Source organism: Podarcis cretensis (assembly GCF_951804945.1).
Source record: "Podarcis cretensis genome assembly, chromosome: 11".
Lineage (NCBI taxonomy): Eukaryota > Metazoa > Chordata > Lepidosauria > Squamata > Lacertidae > Podarcis > Podarcis cretensis.
The window spans coordinates 49,764,170-49,785,927 of NC_137180.1; the positions used below are offsets into that span (position 1 = coordinate 49,764,170).

The 21,758-nt window shown below is 42.5% G+C and overlaps 2 protein-coding genes across 3 annotated transcripts in view; one reads left to right on the plus strand and one right to left on the minus strand.

The window, feature by feature from the left end:
- The window catches only part of TARS1 (threonyl-tRNA synthetase 1), a 210,640-nt gene that overhangs the window by 59,182 nt on the left and 129,700 nt on the right, over positions 1–21,758 (minus strand). The window lies entirely within an intron of this gene.
- The window catches only part of NPR3 (natriuretic peptide receptor 3), a 54,441-nt gene that overhangs the window by 12,368 nt on the left and 20,315 nt on the right, over positions 1–21,758 (plus strand). For both annotated transcript variants that reach the window (XM_079994947.1, XM_079994948.1), the window contains exon 3: positions 979–1,145. In XM_079994947.1, the coding sequence (XP_079851073.1) occupies positions 979–1,145 (167 nt within the window). The remainder of the gene's footprint in view (positions 1–978; positions 1,146–21,758) is intronic.

Below are 21,758 nucleotides of genomic sequence, written 5' to 3' on the forward strand. Positions count from 1 at the left end.
CAGGGAGATTAGAGCAGTTGTGTTGTGGCACTCTGTTGTCTGTATTGCCAGTGCACAATGTTATTGCTGAAAAAATGAAATTAAAAACAAGCATATCTCTTGGGACCCCCCCCCCCCAAAAAAGGAAAATGTTTCTTTGTTTCCCTTTCTTAGGTCCCAAGAGCTATGCTTGTTTTCATTTCATTTTTGTCCTGAACTTCCTGTAAAGAATGTCAGACTTTTGCCACACATCTCACCCTCGAAAACAGCATGCTTCCTTTTTCTTTAGTACAGTGTGTGGCCTTTTGTTTAAAAAAAACTGCATTAATGAATCATGCAGGGTACAATCCATCCACATTTCATTTCAATGGGAAATATTTGATAATGTGTTTGATGCTCTCATAGGTAATAAGTGTGATTTAAAAGTGTTTAAGTTTGGTGGATTGTGCGTGTCAGGGAACTGACATCAGAGCGAAAAGCGGAGGCAGGGCTCCAGAGCGATGCCGGAGAGGGAACCAGTCGGGGGGAAGGAATTCAGTGTGACACCAATAGAGAGGAGATGGAGGAATCGGTGTCAGGGCTCCAAAACCCTTCAACCGAAACCAGCGGAGAGAGCGCTGGCACGCCCTTGCCATCCCCTTACTTGCGCAGACGCGTTCCGCGCAGAGAACATAGGCGGAGACTTGGGGTCAAGCAGCTTTTATGCTGGAAGAGATTCAAGAAACGCCCACTGGCAGATTCTGCAAGTGACTAACAGGTCACGGAGGGCGAGCTCTAACCCTAAACATGTTTGAGCAAACCATCTAATTGGAGTGGAGGCAGTTTACGCACGAGTAACCACACTATACCATTACAGTGCGCCTTTGTTAGCAGGGCAACATCCTTTAAATCTCTGGCTACCCCCAGCAACACATGGGGAATACAGCAGGAGGAAAGGGGGAAAACGAGCTCTTTATGGTAACTGGCTTGGAATTGTAAATATTTTTATTTCTCCCTTAGGTAATGGCTCATGGAAGAGAGGAGACAAATACGACCTTGAAGCAAAGCAGGCGTACTCATCCCTCCAGACAGTCACACTACTGAGGACAGTGAAACCTGAATTTGAGAAGTTTGCCATGGAGGTGAAAAGTTCTGTACAGAAACAAGGAATCCATGATGATGATTACGTAAGTGCCCGATTATGAGGCTAGAGCTTTTGGCATCATAAAAACACCCTCCTAATTAAATCAGAGGTGACAAAGTGGCCTTTTCTGAATTGGACCAAATTGTCGGAGTGTTCAGCTACTTTTTCAGAACACTTTTCCTGGTAGCCTTAAAAAAAGCAACCCCACTTGCAAGTGAAAATTGCTCTTTCTGTTTGTTCACAGTCATCTGGAACAGAGTTCCTTTCATCTTCATCTGTCTTGCTCATCATGAGGCTTTTAAGGGATGATGTGGTGAAGAAACTGGTTCTGTAATCCTTACTGTTTTTCTTTGTCAGGACTTCCTTAGTTTTCCATTTCGCTCCATGTTTCCCTGAGTTATCTCAAAAGCCATTCCAGCAGAGAATCAAGTTATCCTCTAGTTCCTTGTCCTGTCCTCACCTTATCAAATAATTTATTGCAGTCTAATCAACAAACCGCATTCTTTCCCACTTGTGTTGATGGAAGATACTGGGGAACATAAACCATGCCATGAATCCTTTCCTCCACTTGAGACCTTTTCTCACTCCTTTCTCTGTAGTTGTAGCTGGTTTCTATTGCAAAGTACCTGAATGAACTTTATCTGCTCTCTTGACTTGAACAGGCTCTCAGACCAAATTTGAGAAGTCTTGTTTTGCCATTGTAACTTTTTTCTTCCTGATGATCTCTGCATCTCTTCCTCTCACTCTCTTTATATTAGTTAAGGTGCATTTTAGATCCATTTATGTCTGCTCATGCAAAGGTACACTGGGAAAATGTGGAACCTATCAAAAGTGAAGGGGGAGGAACAAGGTTTCTCAGATGCAGCTTGTGAGATTTGCATTTTACTTCCTTAATTGTGTTACAGAAACATCTTCCAGTTTATCAAAATATCCTGAAAAGAGCTCTTTTGCACTCACAACTATTCTGAACCCAGAAATATCAGCATTGGAGTATCTAATACTGCAGTCATGGTCTTGGATCCAGACACACAGTTAGTGATGCATCAGGGGAGGACATAACAGAGGAGGTTTATACTGTAAACCGCCCTGTGATCCTTGGATAAAGGGTGGTATATAAATTTAATTAACTAAATAATAATAACAAACCCAAGGAAGACCCTATATCTGGAACATTTCAAGAAGCAGCCACTGAGGCAGTTCTTCTGGTGGAGACTTCCTGAGATGAAGAGAAGGCACAGCAGTCTGTCCCTAATCCCCAGGGACTTTGCTTCTTTTATCCTCTGGCTCCCAATCATGGTTTCTTGCCTGTATCACTTGATACCAAAGACTCCACCCCAGAACTTATCTCAGCTCTTTGCATTCTGCTGCAATCACACACACACACACACACACCCCAGCATGCCAGTCCCTGAGGCAGCAGAAAACACCACTTCAGTCAAAGGCACAAAGCATCTCTTTGAGTACTGATTTCCTCCAGGGATGTGGGGCCTATGGCACAGACCGCCCTGCCTAGTTATATTTGCCCTCATGAGAGTTCAGGTCAGTACTGGGGTAATATACTGGATTGCCCGTCCTTGGCACTGATCATTTGTCTTCGCTTGGCTCCAGCTCCCACAATCGCTGTCCCAGGTTCTGACACCAAACTTTTATTCTCTTTTATTCATTTATTTTATTCCATTTATGAGTCATTTATTTTTTAAAAAAAAATCTCTAGGCAATTATGCTTGCCCGCTTGGCTCTGCGGCCCACCTGTGGCTACTGCTGTAAGTACTTTCCTGGCTATCCTGCCTGCTGCTATGGCGTAGCTCCTCTGCAGCTTCAGTTATGAACAGTGCTTGAGCAAAAAAATGTTGTTCTCCATCCATGGGTGAGGCCTATCTTTACAGGAGATGAATAATGATTAGGTTCCTAGAGTGTAAGTAACAGCTGTTTGTAGATTAAGAGGAAGATAATTCCAGGTTAAAGATTAAAAATGGTCAGTCCAAAACAATTAGCAGTAACATCCGTTGTCGCTGTTTTCTGCTTATAAATTACAGTGGTGCCTCGCAAGACGAAAAGAATCCGTTCCACGAGTCTCTTTGTCTTGCGGTTTTTCGTCTTGCGAAGCAAACCTATTAGCGGATTAGCGCTATTAGCGTCTTAGCGGCTATTAGCGGCTAAGCGGCTATTAGCGGCTTAGAAAAAGGGAGAAAAAAGCGGAAAAAAATCGCAAGACTCGCAAGACGTTTTCGTCTTGCGAAGCAAGCCCATAGGGAAATTCGTCTTGCGAAGCGCCTCGAAAAACGGAAAACCCCTTCGTCTAGCGGGTTTTTCGTCTTGCAAGGCATTCGTCTTGCGGGGCACCACTGTATAACTTTGTTGCAATTTTCCTTAACATTAAAAGTAAAATGAAATGAAATGTATACTGTTTGGGTGGCATCCAATTGGTGCCCCTCTGCTAGCGGAATGCATTCAGAGTGGAAAAAGGAGGGAAGGAATTTTCTGCTTTGCCCCTGCAGTCCCTTAAAATCTGCCCCCTAAGACCCCCAGGGTGGATTATGGGGGGGGGGAGGAAATAGCACAAAATTGCCGCCCTCTCTGTCCACATCCAGATGCCTTCTGTCAGCACAGGGCACCAGTTAGATACTACCCTTTTCTGTAGGGGAGAAATTACTTCCTGAAAACTCCTGAAGTGTTTTATCTTGTGAAGATTTTAGGCATGGAACATAATGAAACATAACAATAGGGACACATGTAAAGTTTTTAAATAAACCCTTTAAGAAATGCCAAGTTCCTTGATAAATATTCCATTGTATGTCAGTGAATGAAGTGTTCTTAGATGTTCCAGAGACACTTTCGGCAAGTGATTTCAAGTATTCCGTGTTAAATCCAGGCAGCTGCCCATTGGTATTAGTGCAAGACTTTTCCACTACAGCAATTTCCATTCTCTACACTGGCTTTATATTGCAGCTCCTGAATGCAGCATTTGACAGGCAGGGTGTCAGAGGATTTTGTTTTTGTTGTTTTTTAAAAAAAACACCCCACCAGAGTTTTGCCTGTTCGGAGGCACTGAACTGTAATCTCGGCTGTTTCACCTTCTTTTTCCCCATGAGAACACCCTCTATGGAGCTCTGTTAGGAATAAAAGTTCTGTGTCAGATGTGGCACAGCCCTCATTGAAAGTCTACCAACTCCTTGTAGTTGTAGATAGTGGAAGCAATCATTTGGAACTAAAATCCGTTTTGTATGTCCCTCCACAAAAGGTTAATGGGACACAGTACATCTAGTAATTTCTAATGCCCCCCAATGCAAATCATTTTAAGCAGCAGACCTTTAAATCTGTTTTATACAGATTTGGGTTTAAAGCTCCACTGTAATTAAACTTCTTAGGACTTGTGAAGGTTTCTTTTCTTTTTTGAACCGGGGGGGGGGGGGGGGAGCTTCTGCCCCGCCCCACCGCCCAGGCCGGGAGCCATACAGAACATGGCCTGTGTGAGAGCATGATAGGCCATTCAGGAGAGGTGTATAATGCTATATTTTGCTAAGATGTCTGAAAATGTTGCTTTGAATGGTAGCTGTCCTCCTAGCATTTAATGCCAAACTGCTACAAGTGTTAGCAACCTCAGTATGGTGTCACATTGACATCATACATTCAATGCAAACATGGTTTACCCTAAAATAATTGTGCAAACCATAGTCCCCTCCCAAACAACAAACCCCAGCTCCCTAAACAAACTACAGTTCACAGGAATATTTGGGGGGAAGTCAATGTGCTTTAAGAAAATGTTGTGAGCATGACCTAAGAGAACATAGGAGTTCAGTCATAGCATTGAAAAGGGAGAGGAGACAGGGAAGTTGCACTTTGGAGTTCCACAAGTAATAAACCTAATTTAAGGCCATCTACATACCTCCCAAGAACTGTACTGGAAATTTATATTAGGATGTTCGCATTGAAATATGAATAACAATATACCATAGCAGCATTAGGGTCCCAGGGTAGAGATGGCTGGATCAGTCTACTTCTTAGTCTGTTTTCATTGCACATGTGTTAGTTATTGAATCCATCCTGTACTTTACATTGCATTAGTGAATTTTTGAAACTAAAAAGCACACTAAAGTTTGTGTTTAAACACGAGCATCATATTCAACATACTTGCATACAGTGGCACCTCAGGTTAAGTACTTAATTTGTTCCGGAGGTCCGTTCTTAACCTGAAACTGTTCTTAACCTTAACTTAAGCAGCACTTTAGCTCATGGGGCCTCCTGCTGCCACCGCGCCGCCGGAGCACAATTTCTGTTCTCATCCTGAGGTACTATTTCTAGGTTAGCGGAGTCTGTAACCTGAAGCGTATGTAACCTGAAGCGTATGTAACTCGAGGTACCACTGTATTTGAAAAGTGGTTGAAGAGCTGTCTTTAACATTTTAATCCCTTTTCAAAAAACAGTCAAAGTAACCACTCCAAGCATATCTGCCTCCACAACTGTGTACTGTTGCAGTTAACCATCTTCCCCCACACCTGATCACAGGGATCTTGTCAGTTCCATTTCAAACACAGTCTTGGTGGCAGAAATGCTTTGTTCTGATTCATGAGTTAGTCTGGGAGGAGCACGCCAGGCCAATTTGGGGGGAAGATTTTGGTTCCTCCTTGGTTCATATCCAACAGATGCAGCCAATTTCAGTGAAATGTACTTGTTGCAAGTAAGTGTGCTTAGGATCTCTGTTAGTTTAATCTGTCCGGAATACTGAATTCCAAGAAAGTCCAAGGATGCCTTCCTGAGGAGAGTAGTAGAGCTTTCTAATTAGAAGTCAGTCTTCCTCAGTTACAGCCAGTTGGCCAATATATTATTGTTAGTCTCTCATCAAACTGGAATTTCCTGTGCGAGCAAATCTTAACACTGAACAGGTAACAATGTTTCCCTCAACTGTACTTCTTTCAGAAACACTGTGTTAGTACAAAGCAACTGTAAGGTAGACCGCACCTGCAAATGTAGTTGGTAACCTGTTTCCAGGGTCCTTAAAGTGATACAGATATCCTCTCGCATTGTCTTGCCAGTCTATTAACAAGGCAGTAAATCAGTATGGAGTAATATTAATGTAAAATTGAATTATTTAAACATGTGTTGTAGGATTTATTTTTTAAGCATAGCTTTTTAAAAAGTAAAACTGAACAGGCCCTGAATTGGTGCCTGATGGGGAAACCCCCAAAATATTAACTATAGACAGTATTCTCACCCGAAACACCCGGCTTTGTCAGGGCCCTTTAATATTAGGTGACTATGTGATTTCAAGTGCCTCACAATAAATAAGCACACTTGTGTTTGATTTCCCATTCTGAAAACAGCATAACAGGAAAAATTGTCAATGAAAGCTGCTGTATTGTTCATAATTGTGTGTATGTTATCTCAAGTCCTGCTAACAAAAGAATAAAGAGTTGATTTACAGTTTTTCATTCTGCCTTGGTGCAAAAGAATACAACCTCGGCCTTGAATAGGAACTCTGCTCAGAAGGACAGAGAGTTGTTAACAGTTCTCAAGGGCCATCTGCAGTCTTTTAAGCAACACAGTGGAAAAAGCAGTATGTTCTCTTAAATCACACAGTAAAATGTAACCTCAAACTACTGCTACTACAGCCTAGAACCCTCATATCTACGGGACCGCCTCTCCCGGTATGCCCCACAGAGGACCTTAAGGTCCATAAATAGTAACACCCTAGAGGTCCCGGGCCCTAAGGAAGTCGGATTAGCCTCAACCAGAGCCAGGGCCTTTTCAACACTGGCTCCGGCCTGGTGGAACGCTCTGTCTCATGAGACCAGGGCCCTGCAGGATCTGATTTCTTTCCGCAGGGCCTGTAAGACAGAATTGTTCCGCCTGGCCTTTGGCTTGGAATCAAATTGATCCCCTCCCCCTCTTCCTTTATCCTTTCTCCTTCTGTGATGGAATTCCTATTTGGGGACTTCCCTGGCTTTTTTCTGGCTCATGTAGGACCAGTCTAGATAGTTGGCCTTGGTGAAGACTTGATGTTTTCATCCCCAGAAAAGTTCCTACTGAAACTCTGAATGTAACCTCAGTAGGCTGCATTTTAATGTTGTATTTTAATCTTGTTTTTAAGTTGTATTTCAATCAATTGTTTTTATACTGGTGTTAGCCGCCCTGAGCCCGGTCTTGGCTGGGGAGGGCGGGGTATAAATAAAATTTAATAATAATAATAATAATAATAATAATAATAATAATAATAGCAAAACATGCAATGGGGGGACAATTCCAATGGTAGTAAGCTGCCATCATAAATACCGTACATCTTAACTTTGGACTGTATTGACTTAACAAGCCAAACTAGGAGGAAAGATGAAAGGCAGGCCTCCTGAAACTGTACCGTAATTCAGTTCTTCTGCTGACTCCTGCCTATTCCCATTTACCTGACAGGTGGTAATATAGCCTTTCAAAAATCCCATAGAGATAGGAAAAAATGATGTCTTCTGATTCTGATGGAAGTTTCTTAATATATAGTTCCATTATTTTCCTCTTGTGATCCTGGAAATTTACATAAAGCTACAATTCTAAGCATGCCTACTCAGAAGTAAGTCCCACTGAATTCAGTGAAGCTTACTCCCGGGTATGTGAGGTTATGTTTGCCGCCTAATTCACTAATTCATTACACTAATTCACTAATTCACTAATGATGCATTACAGGCAGGAGCCAAGTCTAGCCTCACCCACATATTCCTTAGCTGGTGGTAAAATTACAAACTGTCATTTTATGACTCCAGCTTTAAGCCAAGAGATAGCTATTGTTAAAAGTAAACACCAAAACTACACAAACCTATAGCACAAAAGTTTGTTCCCAAGTTGGCATGCCCAGCATACTTAAAGCTTACAGAATCTGGCCCCGAGCATATGAAATTTCTTCTCAATAGTCTATTGTTTTGTAGAGGAAGGTGAACAGTATCTTAAGTAACTGCATAAATCTGGTTCCCTCTAGATTACTGTTACTGAACTTTACATAACAGGGCACCCATAAGAGATTTTAATCCATGGATTAGATAGGGTGTATGTATAGAAGCTTCAATAATGCCATGCTCTCTTCAAATATAAGTACCCCACTGTTTCTTTTCTTATCCAAAAGACACTGTACAAGTTTACCAAGGGCAGAAGCTGGTTCTGTTTTTCCTAGTTAACAGAAACTACAACCTTTTCAGAATCAAATGATAGACATTTGGTTTTGATTTTTGTTTCTTTGAGATGCTGTTGTTTGTTAGATTTTTACCTATACATTTTCCCTGAAGAAGCCCAGAACTTGACATCACAATGTAAAACAACACAGAATTTAAAACAATGTAAAATACATTTGAAAAGCACCTCAGAGTCAGGGCTCTTGAACCAGACAGGCAGGGAGTGTTGTCCAAGAAGCTGAGGCTGAATGGTCCCCAAGCCCACGTGAACAACAGTTCCTTAAATGACAGGTGGAAACCTGCCCCATAAAAAGAAGTGCCATAATTCAGGAAAAGACTCCTTCGGAGGCAAGGTCCTCCCCATGAGGAGACCTCTCTCTGATAACAACTGGTAGAATTCAGCAGGACCCTGGTAATGGTTCCAGCTGCTCCAGTTCAAAAGTACCTGGGTAGAAGAGCTGTTTTTCCATCAGCAACACACCTGGCCTGAACACCTATCTCTGTGTGGCCAGACTGTCCTTGGCCTGTGCCCTTGCCTTTACTGCTAGCTGTTTGCCCAGTCTCTGGACTGCTTGTGGGCCTTGTGGACCCTCTCTAGCTGGGACCTGGCCTGAAACAGGAAACACTGGGATACTGATGAATGGTCCAACTGTATTGCCCCAGTCACTATCCTGGCAACCACATTCTGCACCAGCTGCATCTTTCAGACCATCTTCAAGGGTAGCCCCATGTAGAGTGCATTGAAGCAGTCCAAATGGAAGTGCTGCAGCGAACTAGCCAGCTGTAGTGGAGCATAAGCATCCCTTGCCACAGAAGCCATTTGGGCCTCTAGTGACAGATTGGTATCAAGGAGACTGCACACCTGCTCCTTCAGATGTGCAACCATCCCCAGAGCAGGCTGCCTGCCTAATTCCCTAACATGTGAACTGCCTGCCCACAGCACCTCCCTCTTAATCATTTTCAGCCTTGGTTTATTGGCTCCCATCCAGCCCACCACCGGCTCCAGCCCCACTTGTCTAGTAGCTGATACAGCCTTTGCTGATTTATATGGCTGGAGAGGTAGAGCTGCATGCCATCAGCATACTAATGATATTGTGCTGCAAATCCCCAGATGACAGCTTTCAGTGGTTTCATAGCACAAGGGACGGAATAGACCCCTGAGGAACCTTACAGCCTAACAGCCATGGGGTTGAGAAAAAGTTTCCAGTGCTGCTCTCTATAGTTAAGAGTGGAACCACTGCAACACACTGCCTCCAGCTCCTCTGAGTAGCTTCAGAAGAACATCATGGACAGTTCTGTCAAAAGCCACTTAAAGGGTCCAGATAATCATCTTCCTCCAGGCACACCTACAGTTAGTTGGATGTTAGAAAAGGTGCACATATCTATTGCTGGCAAAGTGCAATTTGGCTACAAAGGAAGCAGTAGCTGTGGGAAGACGTGTGAATCCCCCACCCCAAAACATGCACACAAATTGCCCTTACTGGCTGGAGAACAAGTGTATTGCAGCAAATGAATAGTTTGTCCATTCTTCATGCTATAATATTAAAAAAAATTAATATTATAATAGATGAGTGCTGAAGAGGGGTATGATTTGAATATGCATAAGAAAATGAGTGTGTGATGGCTTGTACCCATTATAGTGTTATTATGCCTGTAAAAAGTAAGGACAACCCCAGAGTAAAAATAGATCCTGACATACCTAGTTTACTAAAAATTGTTTTTCAGTTAAAGTTCAGGCACAGTCCATTTTTATTAAATGATTCTGCACTCTTACAGGAAATTGGCTTTAGGCTTTGCTTTTCAAAATTATTAATGCTACCTCTGTTACTGGTTTGGGGGTAGAATTTAATAAATGCTGCTTTTATTTCAGATCCAGTATTCTGAGCTGGGATGATTTTATAACCTTGGCTATTTGGCCTTTTGAGGTTAGCAAGGCCACCCATGGCTTGTTTTTTCTTCTCATTTAAAAGCAAGGGGAAAATCAACTAATTTAACAAACATTCCAGCAAGGTTGGCTGGATAGAGCGGGGTTGCATTGTTTGGTGGGATCAGAGTTTTGTCACTCTAAGAGGCATTTCTGCAACATTCTCTAATGTCGGAGAGAATGAAGAGCAGGCCTTATTTGATTTATAACTTTTCTTGTTGAAAGAATGTGCACCAGTGCATTAAATGAATTATTTTAATCAGATATTCTCTCTTTCTCTCTAATGAGCAGGTCAGTTAGACAACATTTGTCAATGAGAGTTGAAGGCACTGCCAGTCCTCTGAAGCAACAATTTAGCATTGTGTTGATTATCTTTAAAAAGCTACATGGGAGGCAACAGAAATTGGAATGCTTGTCAGCTGGTCCATAATTTCCATGCCAAATACTCCCACTTATCTGTCTTCCAATTCCCCCAACTTCTCTCTCTCTCACGCGCGCGCGCGCGCACGCACGCACACACACACACACACACAGGCATTCCCCCCCCCCCCAAAAAAAAACGTTATCCATTAATTGGGACTATACAGTCACAGAGAGTGGAGGTGATGGAAGATTGCTAAGCACTTCCTAAAAATCTCTTTAAAAGAAAGCAAAAATGTGACATGTTCAGTGGTGTGTGCACCACTTGTCTTTTTCCAAACCAGCCAAGTAGGATTAATGACAGGCAGGCTTTTGTGTCCTCTTTTAAATGCACCAGGAGAGAAAGGAGAGGAAATAAATAGGCTGCTGCCAAGGAATAATTTGTACAAATGAATAGAACTTTTCAGTATCTGGAGTGCTTTGCTAATTGTCTTTGAAAGAATAAAAGCAAACCACAGATTTGCTTTCAGTGGCAAGAAAAGCCGAATTCACATGGCAGCTTATGTTTTGCTGACAGAATCAATCCACTATTACAGTGGTGCCTCGCAAGACGAAAAGAATCTGTTCCGCGATTCTCTTCATATAGCGGTTTTTTCGTCTTGCGAAGCAAGCCCATTGACGGCTTAGCGGATTAGCGCTATTAGCGGCTTAGCGCCTTAGCGGATGAGCTGATAAGCGGCTTAGCGGCTTAGAAAAAAGGGGGGAGGAAAAAACCCCGCAGGAACTTGCAAGACATTTTTGTCTTGCGAAGCAAGCCCATAGGGAAATTCGTTTTGCGAAGCGCCTCCAAAACGGAAAACCCTTTCGTCTAGCGGGTTTTCTGTCTTGTGAGGCGTTCGTCTTGCGGGGCACCACTGTAATTAGAAGTTTGTGGCATGACTGCATAGCCACCAAAGTCAGCAAGATCTTTCCCACTATCTTTGTTGAGAGGATAAAGCCCAAGATATCTGATGTTTACTGACAATGAATAAAATTACACTCTTATTTTTCCTTATGCCCCCCAATGCATTTTTGTCCCTTGTTTATGTGGACATTTTGAAACAGACTACATCTACCCAGTCCAGGCCCATTCAATGTTATGTTTAGTACTTTAGCAACCTAATCCTTAGGTCCATTTATTGGTTTTCAGCATATTATCCCCAGTTGGAATCTCAGAGTGTTAGAACATAGACATCTTTTCCTTTGAATGCAATACTTGAGGACATTTAGAGCAAGTAGGATCGGAAGAAAACTAACCTGGTAGTATATTCAACATATTGTTATAAAGCAGGGATGAGGAACCACCTGCAGCCCTCCTGGACTACAAATCCCATCAGCCCCAGCCTGCATGGTCAATGGTCACAGATGATGGAAGTATGTAACCCAATAGCATCTAGAGGACCACAGGTTCCCCATAAGAAGATAACAAGAACCTGTTGGATCAGGTCAATGGCCAATCATGTCCAGCATCCTGTTCCTGCTGGCACAAACCACAAGCAAAACCCAAGCACAAGAGCACTTTCCTCTCTTATAGTTTCCAGTAACTTAATATTTAGAAGCATTATTGCCTCCGACCAAGGAGGCAGATCATAGCCACCATGACCAGTAACCATTGCTCTAAGATATAACCATCCTTGCTGTAAGGTATTGCTGAGGCTTGGAATTAATTTTATGGTAACATACAGCTAGGGTGTAGGTTAACTGAAGGATTTCTAGTACATTTTTGCAAGGCAGTTTTGATGGATTCACATTCTGCAGACCTAATCAACTTCAAACCCAGGGCATTAAAGCTGTGCCAATGGCAGTTTTTTTCTTTCATAAAATATTTCTGCATTGCTAGTCAAAGAGATCCACAGTGGTTTACAAAATCAAAATGAAGCCAACAATAAAAATAAGAAAATACAAATAGTACAAATATTTCTGCATTGCTAATCAAAGAGATCCACAGTGGTTTACAAAATCAAAATGAAGCCAACAATGAAATAAGAAAATACAAATTTCATACACCAGCAATAGCAGATTAGTGGCAGGATCAGAAACAACCACAATGCAATGTTGAACAAAAACAGTCAGCTTTAAATCCTGCCAGAACTGGAAGTTATAGGAGCCACGTGCTCATCACCAAAAGCAGCAATTCAATGTGTAGTCGTCCTCTGTTAATGCTTAATATTAAGTGAAGCAGTACATCATTGTGCTGTGAGTTTCCACACTTGCACTCCACTGCACTGTCTGCCACTTGTGGATATGGGAACAGTAAGTAATATCAGGTCATGTTTTCTGTAGTACTAGACATTACAGGGGCTGGGAGGGGAAAGAGGAGATGCAAGACTGTTGCTTCTGGTAGGAGCCACATAGCTCTTGCTATGCTTACTTTTGGCCTAGAGGGGCATTATTAAGTAGCACATCTACGTGCCAAAAGAAATGTGTGTATATCAACACCATTGAACTTATTGTGGAATCTTCTTAAAGAACTGCAAATGCTATGGCACAAAATAGATAAAATTCAGTAGAAGGCAACAAATGGATCCTACCTGAGGCATATTCTTGTGGCGTGGGGTCCAACTCTTATTAAAATCTGTGGCCATTAGCTTGAATGAAATGTGGATTGCATCCTAAGCCTGCAGCCCTTCTGTTTAAGGTAAGTCAAAAAAATATGATGTGAAAAAGGCCCAATTTGTTTTTATGGACTCCTATTATGGACGCAGGTGGCGCTGTGGGTTAAAGCCTCAGCGCCTAGGGCTTGCCGATCGAAAGGTCGGCGGTTCGAATCCCTGCGGCGGGGTGCGCTCCCGCTGCTCGGTCCCAGCGCCTGCCAACCTAGCAGTTTGAAAGCACCTCCGGGTGCAAGTAGATAAATAGGGACCGCTTACCAGCGGGAAGGTAAACGGCGTTTCCGTGTGCGGCTCTGGCTCGCCAGAGCAGCGATGTCACGCTGGCCACGTGACCCGGAAGTGTCTCCGGACAGCGCTGGCCCCTGGCCTCTTAAGTGAGATGGGCGCACAACCCCAGAGTCTGTCAAGACTGGCCCGTACGGGCAGGGGTACCTTTACCTTTACCTTTATTATGGACTCATGTATTGTTCACGTTTAAAGTTAAACGTTTTGAAAAGGGAGGGCATAGGGAAGATTATGTACAAGCAATGCAACATGTGAAAGAAAAATATACAAAGTAGAATCGGTTCTCTCATGTGCGGTATCCTTCAAGTGTAGCCCTCAGTGCTGGACATGTTGTACCCCAAATGAAGGAACCTGCATTGATATTTGAGTCCATACTGTGGTTTGGTTCTCTGTAATGAAAAGCTGTGTGTTTTGAGCTTTCTGTTTCCATTAGATGCTAAAAACGTCTGTCCCAATGAGAAATCTCCTGAGGGCAATGAGACCTTCTGAGCACTGTGAACCTTCACAGCTATGACTAAACTTATATATTTAGGAACGTTAGGTTTGGAGGAACATTGTACTGTGTTATATGAATGCCTTCATGCTCCCAGTACAAATTCTGTACCTACCCCAATGCATTAACCTTTGACTGCTACCATTTCTGACACCTGAAATTTAGGGCCAAACTAGATGTTAAATGCATTTAGCATGCAAGTGTTCTAAAATGCAGCTAGTAGAAGCTGATAATTACTGGGGTTGCAGGAGCCGGGGGAATTGTTAAACCTTTCCATCCTTCATGCAGTTGACAATCACTCTTCTGAGGCCGCTGTCTGCAATGAGAGAGAATCTCCCATTGATAGACTTTTGTTAGGATCATATTAGGGGAAGAAAGAGTTAAACCCCACCTCTCCACAATACACACTTACCCACCACACCAGCCGTTTTGCTTTAAAAAGCTTGTGTGTTAAATGCAAAGATGTATTTAATATGACATTAATTTGTTCCTTAATTCTGCTTCATTCAAATATATAATAACAGTGACTTTCAAAATTCTGGAGTTGTATTTTTTTAAAGAAGTTGAAATGATATATAATGAAAATAAGTTGAAATGGTACATAATGAAAAGTTAAGCCTGAACTGTTGGGAGCTCTCTAGCAAACATTGCAGTGGTGTTTGTAGTGCACAATGGTAGCGCACATAACAATTTAAGACAAGACAAGGATGGAGAGCCTGTGGATCTCTAGTTGTTGTTGGACTCCAACTCCCATCAGTCCTAGTTAGCATGGCCAATGGGAATTACAATGCAACAACATCTAGGAGGCCACCCATCCATGATGTAAGAAGTGCCCTGCTGCATATCAGCCCAAAAGCATACTGTTTTCCATTGTGGCAGGTCAAAATCTGCTAGGGAGCACAAAAGTAAGAGGACTGTCTGCTGCTGCTGCTGCTGCTGCTGCTGCTGCTGCTGCTGCTGTTCCCCCTGGCAATTGGTATTCAAAGATACATTTCCTCTGAACACAGAGGTTTCATTTAGCCACCATGACTCATAGCTGTTGATTGAGCTATCCTCCGTGACCGTGTCTAATCATTTTTAAGGCAACATCTTTAAATTGCACATATTTGCAAGGCTAGATCCTACCTTGTTTTTGTGGCTTTGAATGTTGCGAGAGAGAGAGAAATGCCCTCACCCTGGGCTCCTAACAAAATTGAGTTTATTAATTTGGGCAGGGTTATGTAATTAATCTATGTTAACTTGGTGTTCCCTGGATATATTTGCAGTCACACCCAGTCCTTCCCCAAAGTCTTAGTGTTGGTTAAACAAAACTAACAATTAAAAATATACTTTAACAATTTAAAACAGCACTTATAAAAACACACCAGAATTCCCCGTCCTGAAACCAACAATATTAAAACTCCAAGCCTTACATTTAGTCCCCATTTACTGAAAGCTTGTCCAAACTAGTTTGAGTATATGTGCATTCTATTCTTTCTCCAAGCAGCACATAAAGAAGCAGTCCCCAGGTTTAAAAATGGTAAAGCTAGAGGACCCATGGACAGGGGCGTAGGAAGGGGGGGCAGGGCAGCGCGCCCTGGGTGTCATCCCTGAGGGGGTGACAAAAAGGCACACCATGGGGGGCTCGCCCTGCCGCCCCCGTGCGTGGCAACGTGCAGCGGATCACACCATCACCCCCCCACGCAGCTCACCCCCAACCGGGTGCACGGCATGGCCGCTGCTCCGGGTGTTCATGCAGCTAACTCCACCGCTGCCCCTGGACACTTAAGTCCAGTCAAAGGTGACTATGGGGTGCGGCACCCATCTCCGCTTTCAGGCCGAGGGAGCCGGTGTTTGTCCACAGACAGCTTTCCGGGTCATGTGGCCAGCAGAACTAAACCACTTCTGGCACAATGGAACATATCCAGTAATGGAACATCCTATGCACCTTCAAACCATTAGTTTGGTCCTGTGGTACTTTAAGACATTATAGTACTATTTTCTGTGTACCCAAAACCAAAATAGAAACTTTTGATTATCTGAATTCGAAGTTCTTGCAATACAGCCTCAAACTGAGAGAATGAAACACAAGAAAGCTATGCCTGTGTGTTTTGAATAGGAATGGACAGATCTGTCTGATTTGATTTCAGGTCAGTTTCACATGTGTTCATTCATAAGGCAGTTTTGCCTTGATTATACATTAATGTGATATTTTTTTTAAAAAGTATGAAGATAAATATTTAAATATTTAAATGCATATGTTATTCCATATGTATCTCAAACATTTTTAACTACATTTTTTTATAGTGGTTCATGTATGTCTAAGGTTTCTTTAGCCTTAATTACACATTTTTAATTGGTTGTGGTATGTTTTTAGAACTCCATTGCAAAATTCAGGACATACTCCAATCTATGTATTAATCTAGGAGGTGTGAACTAGGTCAGTTCACTTAAAAATGCAGGATGAAATTTTCCTCCATCCCTAGTTCTCTCTCAAGACTTGAAGCACCTCTGTTGTCAGATCTATTTTAATCAGTGCATATTTTCTGACTTTTGGGATTCTTAGAGCAAGTTTGTAGAGAAGACAGCTCCAGTGTAATAAACATTGGGAGTGTGCCACCACAGGGGCTGAATGGATGAGGCATTTGTATGAACTAGTGACTTCATCTGGGTGTCGTATGTGTGATTTCTGCAATGGCAGTGACTCTTAAAGTGTCCTTGTCCATTGGCCATAGTGGTGTATTTTGTTTGTTTTTAAATAAAGTTATATAAACTTAGTAATGGTTACATACAGTTCAAAATGATTTAATTATAATACAGTATAATACAGAAATAAGTAGGGTATATTTATACTCTTATTTCCATTCAATACAAAAACAGATGCAAAAGAAAAGGTAGCTACACAAGAATACAAAAAATAAAAACAGAAAAAAACTAACCTAAAAACCCCCAGTTGTTTCCAATTCTCTAAATCAACAGTTGAAATACACACACACATGGGCCTGCTATGCCAACCTTTAAACATCTTCTGAAAACTTCTCTATTCCCCCAGGCCTATGCAGGCAATTAAGAATACATCCTTCCACAATGTTTAATTGATGCCCGTTTTAACTTTCCTGTGGTTTTTATTGTACAGACTTATCGCTGATATGAGAGATACCAGTTGCTAAAAGTGCAGTGGCTCTAAGATCTGCCACAGACCTTTGTTTGTTTGTTTGTTTGTTTGTTTGTTTAAAAAAAAGATGTGCAGAGAATCCGAAGTGTGCATCGGTTTTAGGACCATGTCGGTACACATTTAACTTGGGGTGGACATGCCCATTCCATGGCGTAAATTCTGTAGCTGCTGTTTTCCAAGTTAGCTGGCATGTGGATTTGTGATAACTGGTGAATGAATCATGCAGAAAGCTAATTTTGGTGACATAGTAAGGGGTTTTGTAGTCAAAGAGAGGTAGGAGAACTATTACTAGCTGTTACCACCAGTATAGTCTAGTGGATGGACAGAAGCAAGAAAGCTTGTGTTCAAAACCCTGTGGGGCCACGAAGCTCACTGGATGTCTTCAACCAGAAATAATCTTTTAGCCAGGATGCAGAACCTCTGACCTTCTGGGTGGTGCTGGACTATAGGTCAAATTACCACACACACCTCCCAACTGAGACTGTGCAGCCTTTGTATGCATGACAGTAGCCCAGTCAGTGCCAGCCAATGACAGAATGGTGCATACCCAGTGAGGAAGCTTTGAGAAGACACAAGCCACAGCGAGGGATGCCACATTCCATTCTGGAGCATGAGGGTTGAGTCGCGTTGGGTTCCTGGTTGTGTAGTTTAGTTGAGATTGAATGTCTCTAGTAGCGGCCTTTTGTGTATGTCTCTGTGTGTGGATTTTTGGCCCACTCAAAGCACAGCCTTTGATTTAATTTGAATGTTTAGCATTCTCTGTTTGCTCACTGGCCATATTTTTTATGTATTACATACCACATTTTTTGCTCTATAAGACTCACTTTTTCCCTCCTAAAAAGTACGGGGAAATGGGTGTGCATCTTATGGAGCGAATGCAGGCTGTGCAGCTATCCCAGAAGCCAGAACAGCAAGAGGGATTGCTGCTTTCACTGCGCAGCGATCCCTCTTGCTGTTCTGGCTTCTGAGATTCAGAATATTTTTCTTGTTTTCCTCCTCCAAAAACTAGGTGCGTCTTGTGGTCTGGTGCGTCTTATAGAGTGAAAAATACGGTAGATAATCTGCCTTTCTCCCAAGGGTCTAAAGGCTGTGTACACTGCACAGTGTTTTGAACACATGGGGTATCCAAATGAAAGTGAGCATGCACACTCAGAACACAATAATCCAGGACAAGTTAAATACAAGCTTCATCTTCACAGGGAGCAATAAACATGTAACAATAATGTTATAAGAAAAAAACTGCTCCTTTTTCCCTTATGGGGTATCCAAAAGCCCATATAGAGTCCTTATGTAGGTTCTCTATCAGTAGGAGAAAATAACAAAGGCTAACCAGAGAATATTGAGAAGCAAGGCAGCTAGTAAGCATGATCTTTATTAAACTGTTGCAGCAGGGTCCCCCGCTTACTCCACGTATGGAGGGAGGAGAGGAACCCAGAACACTGGTGTGCAAGCTCTTATAAAGACTTTTGAAATTGCCTACCCTATAGCTCGATACCACCCCCCAAAACATACATACATCACAGAAAGAGGTGGTCCCTAGCAAAAATTTGAGTGTATTGCTTCTCTCCTGTCTGCCAGGATACCTGATAATGCCTTATCTGATTGCCTTTTCTGGGTAGCCTGGCTGAGATGGTAAATATTTACCGTATTTTTCGCCCCATAGGACGCACTTTTTCCCCTCCAAAAATGAAGGGGAAATGTGTGTGCGTCCTATGGGGCGAATGCAGGCTTTCGCTGAAGCCTTGAGAGCGAGAGGGGTCGGTGCGCACTGATGCCTCTAGCTCTCCAGGCTTCAGGAAGCTATCCGCAAGCCTTGCAAGCCCGGCAGGAGTTCCCGCGGGCTCACAAGGCTTGCGGGCAGCAGCCTGCAGCCCGAAACACGGGGCACCCTCTGGAGGGCGCCCCGTGCTTTGGGCGGGTGTCCGCAAGGCTTGGGGCTGCAGCCGCGGCTGGGGGGGGGAAATAATTTTTTTTTATTCATTTCCCCCCCAAAAAACGAGGTGCGTCCTATGGGCCGGTGTGCCCTATAGGACGAAAAATACGGTAGTTCCTGGATTTCTTATGCATATTGATAGTGTGCTCAGCTTAACAGATTTGCCAGACTGTATTTACAGGGAGGTGTAAGCCCCTACAGTCCAAAGACAATTGGAAAGCTTTTCCCATTTCCTTCCTCCTTGCACAGAAATATTTGAGGTCAATTTGGGAGTGTCAGAATGGCTTCAGGATTGTTCTCCTGTGCTATTTCAGACACGTGGCTTATATACTTATGTATGTGTTTACCTTGTACATTTATGAACATTTATTGTATATCTATAAGACCTTAGAATTCCTATAACAACAATAATAGGAGTCAATGCCTCTTTTGAACACCAGATAACAATGAAAGTTAATTGCAGGTGTGGAGTAGGCACTCATGAGCTCAGGTTCCGCTTGTGGCTTTCCCACAGGCATCTAGTTGGCCACTGTGAGAGCAGGATGCTGGACTAGATGGGCTATTGGCCTGATCCAGCAGGCTCCTCTTCCGACCCCCAACCCTGTGTTAGCCTAACATAACCACCTTTTCATCATCTATCTGGTTGACAAGTGTTTGGGATTATCAAGAGACAAATACTGCCAGTGTGCCCTGCTTGTGAACCTTACTGAGTATGGCTGGCCACTTAGAGAACAAATAGAGTAAGGATAAATAGAACCAACCTAGCTTTCCTTTGCTCTATGTAACAAAAAGTGATGTCAGCTTAATTCTGGAAGGAATGCGATGTCTGATGCAGAGCCAAAGGGTCTGTCTCTCCTAGAGCTTGATTCAAAGCCTATTTAAATCCATTTTTTAAAAAACAAACCTTGGCTTCATATCGGATCCTAAATCTAATGAAGTGGCAATTTGTTTTTCAATAGTAGGAAGACAATAAGAGGAACCATTGGTGATGTATGTGTGTGTGTGGGGGGGGTAATATTTATGGGATTTATTGTAAGTTTACAAGTAAACATTGCCAGGAGCTTACAGCCATTTATTTTCTGGTTAATCACTTCAAAAACAGTGTGGTAATAAAAAAGATACAACTGGGAACCCTAATAAGATCTACTGTTTGCAGATAAAGGACTTTGCTTCCTTGTTTGTAAGCTATTTGTCACTGTGGTATATATATAATCCCCTTTTTTTTACTGTAGCGCTCTTGCACAGACCAGGGGCAGGATAGATTTATACTGCATCAAAAGGACAGGCTGTGGCTGTTCCAGAATCAGTAAATTTTCAACTTTGAAATGTAAGGGTGGGGAGCAACCAGAAATGAATCAAAGCAAATTAATTTACCTCCTAGAGCTACAAAAACAAGGTGACTATTCAAAGGAAGCATAACCCTTAGGGCATGTTTACACTACAAATGAACTTTTATTTATTAAAATTAAAACATTTCTAGCCCACCTTTCTGTGTCAGATAAAATGCCCAAAGTACCTATTATGGTATTACAGGTAAATGAGGCAGTCACCTCAGGCAGTGGGTTTTAGGTATAACAAAAAGGCAGAATTGCTAGTTATTTAATTTATTTTTTGTTGTATTTTAACTCCCAGGAAAAAGGCTGGTGTGGGATTTTCAGTCTCAGGTGCCAAAATAATTTGGCCAAGCTTAGGTACTATGGACTTTGACTGAGAGTAAATGGAGGGCAAGTGCCATTTGCTGTTCTGCCTCAGAGGACAAACTTTCTTGAGCTGCTCCTGTTCCTTTATGGAATTTAAGACTCCAAATGCTTAAGGAAATCTCAGCACCTTATGTATCTGTAATGCATGACAATTCACTAAAAAAAATGAGCACTTTCCCAAACCCTTATGAATATAAGCATTATGATACAATGCGGTTTCTGCACATGCAGTAGAGGGAAGTGAGGAGTAGATGGGGCTCATCAACCTGGGAAGTTAGACCTAGGAGAACGAAAACTCTGATCCTAAACCTTTGCTGCCTTCCGGGATATCTTTGGGAGAAGAAAAGGTTAAGAAGCAAACCCTGCACAAATCTGGAGTGAGGCCCCTGAGACGGTTGGCTGGCACCTTGCATGCCTTCGTCTGGCATCAGCTCTCCAGGGTCTCAAGCAAAAGACTTTGCCCCCCACCTCTATGTGCAGTGAGCAGGTGTATGGGCTGTAGGTTTGCATGCTTTCTCCTTGCTCCTGTTGCCAGTACTAAGCACGGTAACCTCATATCACCCTTTTGAAATCTTTAGAATGGACTAAAGGAAATGCCATTGACCTTAGGAAGAGATAAGGGCTCGTCAACATGCACCAATATTGCAAAATCATCTTAAGTGTTCACAGTGTGCTGAAGTTTTGAAATTTTGTAATGAACTGCACTCTTTTCGAGGTCTCTGAATACCATTTATTTTATCTGTACTGAACTCTTGTGCTATAAAACAAAAGCTAAATAAGTGTTCGTTGCCCCAAATCTAGGCCATATTTTTTTTAGACATCATAGCACCGCCAGTTCCTAGTTTTCACTGAGATGGTAAACCTGTGTCTGGAGTTCTGTATTATTTCAGATTGTAGGTTGGGGCTGACATGATTGAATGCTTCTCCACACAATCCCCTCTTCAAGTAGAAAACTAAATATCAGGGAACTAAATTCTGGTTTAGCCTTCTTCCATTCATGCCAATTTT